We start from the raw sequence: 10,136 nt of genomic DNA, 5'->3' as shown, positions 1-10,136 counted from the left end.
TTTTCCATTTTGTTTCACATCCATACACACTTGAATGTGTGAGAGAGCAAGTGATAGAAATATACATCACTCTTTCTTAGTAGATTTTTTTTTTTTTTGTCATATTCCACAATAAACTGATTTTATTTCTAGCTGTGTATTCTGGTCTTTGAAACATCAAAGTCTGGTAAGAGTTTTGGGGGATAGCAGAACGATGGTGTGGCTGTAAAGTCTTCGGTGTGTCTGCAAAACTGAATTAAAAGTGGCACAAGCCTCACCTGTTTTGTTGGGGATGGGTGTCAGAAGGTTTACATTCTTATCCACTGTTCTGAAACTTCAAAACCAAAACCCTGACATTGGACGCAAGTTTGTTTGGTTTTTTTTGTCTTTTTTTTTTTATTTTTTTAAGTACATCGATGTAAAATGGGATGTTTAAACATACAGTGTAGCAATATATCTGGAAAAAACTCAGCAATTATTACTTTAACAAATTTTATCCAGTCCTTTAGCAGTTCTAATGTTCTTGTTTTAGTGAGACACATGATACCTTTTAAAAAACACTGGAATGTTTTCATTTGGTTATTGAAGAAGTTGTGTTTGTAGATTTGACCCAAGGCTATACTCAGATGAGAGCTTTGACCAATTCTCCTCTTTACTTTGGCCTGCTCATCAAGAGTTGTCAAAGTGGCCACATGTCCTGCCACATTCAACAGGAGTACAACAAAGACAAATAGGACCAGTGGCTTGGGTCCAAATCGAAAAGTCTTTCTGAAGGAATTCCTTGGAAAACAAGAGGAGTGGATTGGTCTGACCAAAGTAGTAAAGATGTGTAATCCAAGGCAAATTTAAACCAACTGCAAATACAAATAACACTCCAGAATTTAAATGAGTATGTGCATTTTAAAAATTATATGTTTAAACAAAAGAAACAATTTAAATATTGTATGTATAAAACAAACCTTTATAGAGATTATACTGTACAGAAAGTCCATCTGCAAGGAGACTTCTAAATAAGAACTGCAGGCTGTAGCATGCCAATTTGTCCCACCATGAGGTGCTGACTCATGCCATGTGACAGCCTTCAAGTTCCTTAGAGGTCTGATATTATTCCATGGCTTCTCCCTGCTTCTCCTTGAACTCCTTGACCTGTGCCTATCAAAACAAGCATCCAAAGTGTTAACCAAACCAGACAATCCTCTCAGGGTCTCACCTCCAAGCACTTCAATTCTTAAGACTCAATGATTGGTTTCTGTGCAACAATAAACAGCCATGAGCAAATTGCACAGCTTATTTGATTTAAAGCAATAGCTGCAGAAGATCCATACTCCGTTCGGTTTGCATTTGAAGTTGAAATGCACAAGGCAATTTGTGTGTTCCAGTTGCACAGTGTCCTCTGTCTCAAGGCTGTCACAAGACTCTCGCAGCCAGGGCAGTGCTCAAGTCCTCCTCACTGACCTCTTTTCAAGAATTGAGAACAGTACTGCCATAGTCTACCTTCATAAGAGTCAGTGTTCCAACACAATGGCCCCATTACATCCAAACAATTTCTAAAAAAACACAGCCAAATCTAACAATATGAACAACTACCTGGCAAAACCTTTAGCCCTCATTTATCATAACGTTACATCTCTGTTGATCCACAAATCTCTTGTCTGCCTAAGTAATGGTTATTGAATTGTCTAGACTGACACTCCTGAGAGTGATCTATTGTTTTGGGAGAACATCATCCAAGCTAAATCGGTGTCGAGCCAGTGGCATGAGCCTTGGATACTGGACTGCAAAGTAAAGATCTCTCAACCTGGGGCTAGCACTGTGGGGCAGCTATGCTGTGCAGAGCGCGCTGCTCTGGACTGTTGTACACACCCTTCATTAATCCTACAGGGAGAGGGAAACAGGACTCTAGAGGGCTTGTTGAACCATTTGTGCTCACAGACATGCCAACACAAACAGGAAGTATGGCGAAAGAGGGGCCAAGGAGTTTATCTGGGGGTAGAGAGGAGCAGATGACACTACCGCAATGACCAAGGAGTGCATGTGTGGCTACATGCACACGTGTTAGTGTTCTGACTCGCCTCAAAAGTGTGCAGCACATGTTTACAGATGTCTGTGAGGTCATTCAGGCCCTTGCGAAGAGGTTCGGTTGCTGGAAGTCCACCTGGAGAGGCACAGAGTGCAGGGAAGCAGAGGGTGAACAAAGACAAAGGCAATCAAAACAGGAACAATGCGTCATACTGAGCTTTGCATGTGCAGCTGTCACGGGACACAAGGTACACCATACATGCCCAGTTCTGCTCTTTGATAGTTTGATGAACAGAAAATTATCTAAAAATCCAAATAATAATTTCAGGATTCAATTTAAGGGACAAGTGTTCCCCACTTGGCGGCCTCAGCTAATCCATCAACCGATTAGATAAGCACCGAAGGCCTTTGTTCTCCCTCTCCTGCACTCAGAAGAGGCTGTTCAAATAATTTAACAAATTTAGAATATAAAAATAGTCAGACAGAGGCCCAAGAAAAATAAATAAAAAACTGGTGGTGGGGCATGTTGCAAAGGCAAGAGAAACATCTCATCCCTCTCCCTTGTGATACACTGCTTATGTATAATAGCCCAACAATGGCATTTCCCCCACTCAAAGTCACAGTTTAAATGAACATAAAGGGGTTTTAAGAGTGAAGAGATGTGCAGAGCTCACCTCGCGTCTGTATGCGGAAGTTGATCTTGCTCTCGGAGGGGTGCGTAATGCTGTAGCCGCAGAACTCCACATCAGGACTACGGAAACAAACAAAGACACGCAAAAGTCATCAAACCAGAGTAATGTCTGTGCACAAGCAAAGAGGACTACTCATTAACCCATTACTGGCTTTTAGTATGATGTTTCAGACAAGCGCTCTTGCATGTTTAATTTTGCATCTCTGTTTGGTAGAATGACATTAGTAGAAGTTAGTCTCAAAGGCACAAATCTGTTTTGGCTTCTGTATCCTGACCTCTGAGGACAACCATCTACAAATGCATAAAGTGACCCAAAGCACCAGCCTCAGATAATATGAAATAAAACAGCAATTAGCTCTGCCTCAAAGCAGGAAAAGGCATTTTGAATCCTGCAAGATTCTGTATGCATGAACTGTCAGGTTATTCAACACAAATATCTCTTACTTCTTCATGAGCACGTATCTCAGAGAGTTGCCCAAAGTGTGATCCTCCTCGTGCAGGACAAAGGTCACGCAGCCCTCGTCAGTGCCATCAGCCTGGACCTGTCCTCAAACACATCAACAATTGACCCAACCCAATTGTAAACTGAGCTGCCCAAAGCCAGACACTCATGACAAAAAAAAAAAGCTAAATTTGATGGGGAATAAAAAGCTAGCAAGGGCCACAAATTGTCAGCTGCTACACACAGACAGGAAGGGTGGGGGAGGTAAAAAGCTAACGGAAGTCAGAATTGATCAGAAGTCAGTTTTTGTTTTGTTTCAGGCAGGAAAGATCTGTTGAAACAGGACAGGAGGAGCAGTCTACATGAAAACCACAGATTTTTAAAAAAAAAAAGCAGATGAAAAACTCAATGAGAGGGATGGTTAACTCAAGACAGGCATCAGAAATTCCTCTTACATTAAACAGAAAATAGTTTGACATCTATAAACCATACAGCATGGACTAAAGGTAAACTCTGAACATTTCTCAGCCAACAGTTCTTGTGAGTCACTGCCTAAAATATGGGGCATTTTATGGGGCTGACAATATTCCATATAGAAGGGGGGGGGAGATTATGGTGTGCTATAAACAGAAACTTGCTTCAATTTGCCAAAATTCCCAGAATGAGTAGCTAGCTAGAAAGCGCTTAATTTTAACACATTCTGAATCCACCGTCTGACCTCGTCTTCAAGTAACACACTACCCTCCAGTGAATGCAAAGGAGAACTGCAAACACCCCTAACGTTGCCTCCTAGTCCACGTCTGGTAAAATAACTAGGACTTAGAAATAAACGCAACGTTAACACAGTGATAGCGCAGATATTTCAGCACATACATTGCGCGTGTTTTTGTGTAATGAACGTAGCTAACTTAGCTCTCCGTTTCTTGTGATGATTTCAAACGGATTTGATTAACGCCTACGAGATGTTACAAATGTTTTATTGCAAATGCGTTGTTTTGTCATTGGTTAGCAGGTTTACACCTACCTAGATAGCGAAGTTTCCACACTAGTAGCTAGGCAATTTCGTGATTGTGATAGATAATGATGCAGACTGCTTAAACAATCGACATCTGCAACGGGGCTTTGTGTTTAAAGAACTTGATACAAAGAAAGCTACGGAAGACAGTTAACCAACCCATAGCTTAGCTAACAAACTTACCATTTGTAAAACAGGTTTCTTTTCTGTATCCGTACCTGCCATGCTTGCAAACAGCTTCTATTCTTCTTTGGTTTTATAGTGGTTGGCGAACATCTATTTAGTGCTTTGCCGCCATCTACGGATAAGGAGTGTGAACTGGGTTTGCAAAAACTACACGATTTTATCTTTTATATTATTCTATCTCTGTATCCATTTCTATCATATTTTATCTAGCAATTTTCTGATGCTGGAAAAATATACTTGGTGTGTTGTTCTCTTTTTTCTGTAATACGTCTGTTAGAATAAAGTTTATATTAAACTATTAAAGGTTTGTAATTATCGTTATATTTAGGGCATTAGCTACATGTTTCTATTAGTTATTTTGTTCACATAATTCATATTTGCCTGCAAGACATGTTTCCCCATTATGTCTAAAATACTCTTTTTTGTGCTCTTGTTTATATAAATGTTATATTTTAGGTGACTTAAGGGAGACGCACCCCCTTCTCTCTGTTGCTCGCTGGTTAAGGTACTTGACTTGTAATCGGAAGGTTGTTGGTTCAAGCCCCCACCATCGCCAATTTGCTACTGTTGGGCCCCTGAGCAAGGCCCTTAACTCTCAGTTACTCAGTCATAATTATAAATCGCTTGGATAAAAACGTCAGCTAGATATAATACTCAGATTATAGGTTTTGAATTACCCTTCCCTTACGTTCTCATTTTGCAGGCTAGCATATTATTTTTCCACATGGTAACAAAGACATTTTTTACTATCCATTTTTAGGTCATTTTACACATTTGAATAAACTGTGGGGAAAACCGCCTACTATTTTGATATTATTGGTAGTTTTGATTTTAAAAACTAAAAAAAAATATTAAATGATAGAGTGTTAACGAATATGCTTCGTTAATCGTCAGTGTTCAAATATCCTCTTTGCTTAAACACATGGTTTTAATACATGGTTACTAAACCGAGTTTAACCGACTCTATAGCTAAAAAATCCGTGTCTGAAAAAAGTCCCCAGAAAACTACGTTTCCCTAAAATTCGTGTAGCGGAAGCTTCATGATGAAAGTCAGTAATGCGGAAAGAAGTTGCAAAAGCTTATGAACAGTTTAATGTCTACAACGAGAAGATAGACTCAAAGCGTCAATAAAGCCTAGCCAGGTATAGTGTTGCCCCAATGTCCTTTTTGTTTTTATTGTCAAATGCGTCAATAAACCTGCCCAGGTTGCAATAAATAGTATTTTACCACAATGTAGCTGGGTTAGCTAACTTTGCTGTGTTAACTAGCTTCGGGAATGTTTTGTTGTGAGCTTTGATTGCTAACTAAATAACTCGCTAGCTGTTCGAACCAGCCATTTAGTTGGTTAGCTAGCTAACTAGCTGTTTTGATCGTGGATCATATGTTGCTTTAGCGGTTAATGTTGCTAAGTCTGACAGGTCTGGATGAAGAGGGACTGTCCATTTTTACTTAGCCAGCCAGCTAGCTAGGTAGCTAGCGACGTGTTTCATTTTCAGTAAGATAGCTGTTAGCTCATGACTTCAGAGGGGAATATCTGCCGTTGGGTCATTTTGTCAGCATGGCGCTAGCTAATATTTTGCAATTCAAACTGTCAAATTTGAATGTAATTTGTCCTTTCTAAATTTTAGCACTTAGTCAATTCAGCTAAATGATTCACTTGCGTATTCCATATTGAGAGGGACAAATGTAAGAAAAATGGGTTGAAGCAGGCTAACTAGGTAACCTAGTTCACTAATAGTTAATGTTACCTAGGAGTGCATGTTTGAATGTTGACCCTATTTCAGTAACCGCTAGCTAACCTAGCTAGGTAGAAAGCCAGATGGATCTGTTCTAGCAACTACCAGTGATGTCCTCTATCAGTGTCTTCGATGTGTCCACTCGTCTGATGTAAACTCAAGTTTACTATTTACTGCTTTTACAGCCCTTCATAGTAAGTAACTGGACTTGTTCGTCGTGGCTGCTTTTCACGATGGCAATCCTTTTTGCTGTGGTGGCCCGGGGAACAACCATACTTGCCAAACATGCCTGGTGTGGTGGAAACTTTCTCGAGGTGACTGAGCAGATTTTGGCTAAAATCCCCTCTGAAAATAACAAACTCACCTACTCGCATGGAAGGTAGGGTAAATTAGATCACAGCCATACACTTTGTGTTCCCGTTTGTTTGAGATTTTCTGTTTACAGTAATATTTTTGGTTTCAGCTATCTCTTTCACTACATCTGCCATGACAGAATCATCTATCTATGTATTACAGATGATGTGAGTATAAGATGCCAGATTTACTAATTAACTTGCTGTCTTGGATTCCATGACTATCGTATCTTGTTTATGCAGTATAGTAACCTGTCAGTGAAGCATGCCATTTTGCGTGATACATAGATGACATTGAGAGGCATGAATGGCATGAGTTTTTTTGTGCAGGATTTTGAGAGGTCACGTGCATTCAGCTTCCTTAATGAGGTGAAGAAACGCTTCCAGACAACTTATGGCTCTCGGGCACAGACAGCTTTACCATATGCCATGAACAGCGAGTTCTCCAGTACTCTCGCTGCACAAATGGTGAGAAGCACTTCACATGGCTGTTTTCCCCATCCTCAAGTTTCATATCGTCAAGTTTCATGTGACAATTACATATAGAGGCTAAGTTTTCCTAAAATTCCTATTATCAGTTCAGTTGGCTGTCCAAATTTGTGGAAAAACCACAAGTATCTATCTCTAGGACTCTCCAAACTTTAACTTTTAATATTGTTGACCATATTTAACATGAAAAAGGTAAAACAATGCACTGTACTACAACATTGTTTTGTAAATGTAAAATTACAGTATCAACAAAGCTGCAAAAAGTTTTGTGAAGTGCTGGATACATGACACATTGAGAGAGAACACATGACTGAGGTTGGCTAGTACCAAGACAGTTTGTGGTGTTCATAAAACACCACAGTCTGCTATTATTTAGTGTGCTGAAACGTTTTGCAAAATTTAACTTAAAATACATTTTTGTATATATTTATGATAGTAAATGATAAAACATATTAATACATATGTGTTATGCATTTATGACTTACTAAAAAACAAATTAGGTGTATTTTATAGTCTATATGCAATGTTTGTAATTTTTCACAGTAGGCCACAAAACCCCCCAAAAATTCCCTTTGAGCTATTCATACCAATCTCACAAATAATCAAACCAGCCAAAGTTAAATCCACAAAAGTTGCTCTTCAACTGTATTAATCTTTAGGCTACAAATGAGTTACTTGGTTAATTATTAGGACTTCTGAGGGAAGAATGCTCTTATATATACGCATGGATTTAAATTGCTGTTATAATATAGAGGCTCATGATTTAAGAGTATATGTTACGTTTTTGTGGACCAGACATGCTGAGAAATGATAAGGAGAGCAGTTGTAAGATGGGAAGTTGGGCACTTAGGCTGAGAGATTAATGGCCTCTTGTGCTAGTACAGTGTCATTATGTGAGTGGGTTGTTAATTATTAAGCCACAAGTCTTACAAGTTTTAGCTCAGGGTTTTAAAGAATGCAAGAGTGTAACTTGAAACATAGTCTGTAAATTAATTTTGAATTGCAGAAATGATTAGTTATGCCTAATAAAAACCACAACAACAATAATAAATAATCATAGGTGACAGTGTAATGTTTCAGGTGAGGTGGCTTAATGGAGAACTCCAGTAAATGACTGAAACTTAGGCAATGTGTTTGCCCATTTTGAGGAAGACTGGACTAGAAACGAGTTTTTACTGGCTTAGACAAACTGACATAGGTTGAGCAGTTAAAACTTATTTTGTCATTCTGTGACCACACCTACCAGAACTTTTGGGGTTGCATCAATGTTTCTTTGAGTCCTAATTTCTAAAGGTTAGCCATTTAACCAATTTTAGGTATTTAATAAAAGCAGGGTTTTGGAAAAACTTGAAAACCTCATGATTCCCTGCCACTCTGTTCTGATAGGGTACATGTAGTTGCTTAGTTTGAGTGTTGACAGTGCACTTTTAAATTTCAGTACATAGATGCTTCTAATCTTCATTTTTTCCAATAGTGTGTTGAAATCTTTATACAACTAGTTTCTATATATTAATGTCTTGTTTATATATACGAATTCTTACCCCAATCCCATTACAGAAGTACCACTCAGACCCAAAAGGATCAGATCGATTGACAGAGACACAAATGCAGGTGGACGACTTGAAAGGCATTATGGTCCGGAACATTGGTGAGAATTCTTTTTGTTCTATTTAAAACAAGACTTGCTGTATTCACTGAGCCAGGCTAGAATATTTCAGTATATGACATACAAGTGCTTCCCTCATTACAGACCTTGTGGCTCAGAGAGGAGAGAAGCTGGAACTACTCATTGACAAGACTGAGAACTTGGTGGATTCAGTGAGTGCGTTTCTTGGAAGTGGTACCATGATATTTTGACCAGTGGAGCAGAAGCCCTGATGTATTCCTCTGTAATCATTTTACCACACAGTCTGTCACTTTCAAAACCACAAGCCGCAACCTAGCCCGTGCCATGTGTATGAAGAACCTGAAATTAACGATTATCGTAGTAGTGGCATCACTTGTAAGTAATATTACCACAGCAATGGTTGGAGGCAAGTGTCATTTAAATCTTGCACACATTGATCATCTCCCTTGGTCTTTTCAGGTGGTGCTGTACATCATTGTGTCAGCTGCCTGTGGGGGCCTCACTTGGCCCAATTGCCACAAAAAGTAGGAGGGTATGGCAGAGCTGAGCTCCAGATTGCACCTCCTGATCCCGCTTTCTCTATCTTGGAAGGGAAACAAACCACTGATCAAAGACCGTCACAAACACATGAATTCACCCGTACCTTGTTTGCACCTTCCTGAACCGTCCTCTGCCTTGCCTCCCCCTCTCAGTTGAGGGGTCCCCAACAGTGACTGCATAGCCTTACACAGGACGCGGGAATGCTCGGACCTCCTCTTTTCAGTGGGCTTTCCATCCAAAACATGATACCCTTGGTGTTCCAGTAAATTCAGCAGAATGATTTTTGAGATTACAGTAGACCTGAACAAGATTCTAATATAGTAGGTTTTTCTTTGTAATGCAGCTATGTTTTGATGAAATTAAATAATACAAATCTTATGGTCTGATGAGGACATTGTTAACTTTTACATAAGTTCTGGCACATTTTCAGGCACATAGATTTGTGTAAAATTCACGCATTGTGTGTGAGGTGATCACTTGTATGTACACATTTGCGTAGGGTGAACTGCTAATCTCATGCAAGTCTAAATCAGACTACTAAGATTTTTATCACTACTAGTCATTAACGTAGTCCGTCCAGTTTCTAAATTGACGTCTTAAAGTGGAGGTTGGTTACATTTGTTTGCCATGGAAATGTGATTTCTATCAATGGTATTAATCAAAAAACATCTAAAATAGTCCATATCAGTGTGTATCAATGAATGTGAAAATCACATTTACAAGTTTACATTTTCTTCCACTTATATTTGAACATCGTATGTGAGAGAAATTGACAATGCAAACATTTAACATTGGAGTGGTACTGGTCCCTTGGCAGCATTCTAGTTTTGCATGGATGAAAAATACTCTTAAGGCATGTGACACTGCTTGGTAAATATAGATGGTTGTAGAGGTACAGGAATATTGAGATGTCAGTTAGAAGCATTTGGCCATGTATGTCTTTGATCATGTACATAGATACATCATATTGTTTATAGACATATGTCTATGTAAGAGTGGCTATATTGAAATATTGACCTTAATCCTCTGAGATACCATCTACCAAGTTAAATATTTTGG

At 39.1% G+C, this 10,136-nt stretch overlaps 2 protein-coding genes across 4 annotated transcripts; one reads left to right on the top strand and one right to left on the bottom strand.

The window, feature by feature from the left end:
• Positions 1–169: 169 nt before the first annotated feature.
• polr1d (RNA polymerase I and III subunit D) lies at positions 170–4,426 on the bottom strand. Of its 2 annotated transcripts, XR_003410291.3 has the most exons (6): positions 4,330–4,426; positions 3,134–3,231; positions 2,673–2,749; positions 2,052–2,134; positions 939–1,131; positions 170–833 (listed from the first exon to the last, which is right to left on the bottom strand). XR_003410291.3 is itself a non-coding variant. In XM_027004882.3 (5 exons), the coding sequence occupies exons 1-5, from the start codon at positions 4,369–4,371 to the stop codon at positions 1,084–1,086; spliced, it is 348 nt and encodes a 115-aa protein (XP_026860683.1). In that variant the 5' UTR covers positions 4,372–4,426; the 3' UTR covers positions 170–1,083. The 2 variants fall into 2 exon arrangements, 1 of the variants encoding a protein (XP_026860683.1); XM_027004882.3 differs by having other exon boundaries at positions 170–1,131.
• Positions 4,427–5,320: 894 nt separating this feature from the next.
• sybl1 (synaptobrevin-like 1) lies at positions 5,321–9,203 on the top strand. 2 transcript variants are annotated; one of them, XM_027004966.3, is made up of 8 exons: positions 5,321–5,474; positions 6,254–6,447; positions 6,532–6,589; positions 6,752–6,889; positions 8,468–8,558; positions 8,661–8,728; positions 8,820–8,912; positions 8,997–9,203. In XM_027004966.3, the coding sequence occupies exons 2-8, from the start codon at positions 6,302–6,304 to the stop codon at positions 9,063–9,065; spliced, it is 663 nt and encodes a 220-aa protein (XP_026860767.1). In that variant the 5' UTR covers positions 5,321–5,474; positions 6,254–6,301; the 3' UTR covers positions 9,066–9,203. The 2 variants fall into 2 exon arrangements, with proteins under 2 accessions (XP_026860767.1, XP_081554903.1); XM_081698777.1 differs by lacking the exon at positions 8,820–8,912.
• Positions 9,204–10,136: the final 933 nt, after the last annotated feature.

This window comes from Electrophorus electricus, chromosome 16 (assembly GCF_041902795.1).
Source record: "Electrophorus electricus isolate QZ-2024a chromosome 16, ASM4190279v1, whole genome shotgun sequence".
NCBI lineage: Eukaryota > Metazoa > Chordata > Actinopteri > Gymnotiformes > Gymnotidae > Electrophorus > Electrophorus electricus.
This window is presented reverse-complemented; position numbering and strand designations above follow the sequence as displayed.

Bases quoted from the DNA above. Each gene is read 5' to 3' on its own strand.
- polr1d (XM_027004882.3), bottom strand. From the start codon at position 4,371: ATGGCAGGTACGGATACAGAAAAGAAACCTGTTTTACAAATG. The intron at 2,135-2,672 runs GTGAGCTCTGCA...GTGCCTCTCCAG, and splicing joins CTTCCGCATACAGACGCGAG to GTGGACTTCCAGCAACCGAA. The intron at 1,132-2,051 runs GCGAGTCAGAAC...TTGTTTTGATAG, and splicing joins ATGTGCTGCACACTTTTGAG to GCACAGGTCAAGGAGTTCAA.
- sybl1 (XM_027004966.3), top strand. From the start codon at position 6,302: ATGGCAATCCTTTTTGCTGTGGTGGCCCGGGGAACAACCATACTTGCC. The intron at 6,590-6,751 runs GTGAGTATAAGA...TTTTTTGTGCAG, and splicing joins ATCTATGTATTACAGATGAT to GATTTTGAGAGGTCACGTGC. The intron at 6,890-8,467 runs GTGAGAAGCACT...ATCCCATTACAG, and splicing joins GTACTCTCGCTGCACAAATG to AAGTACCACTCAGACCCAAA.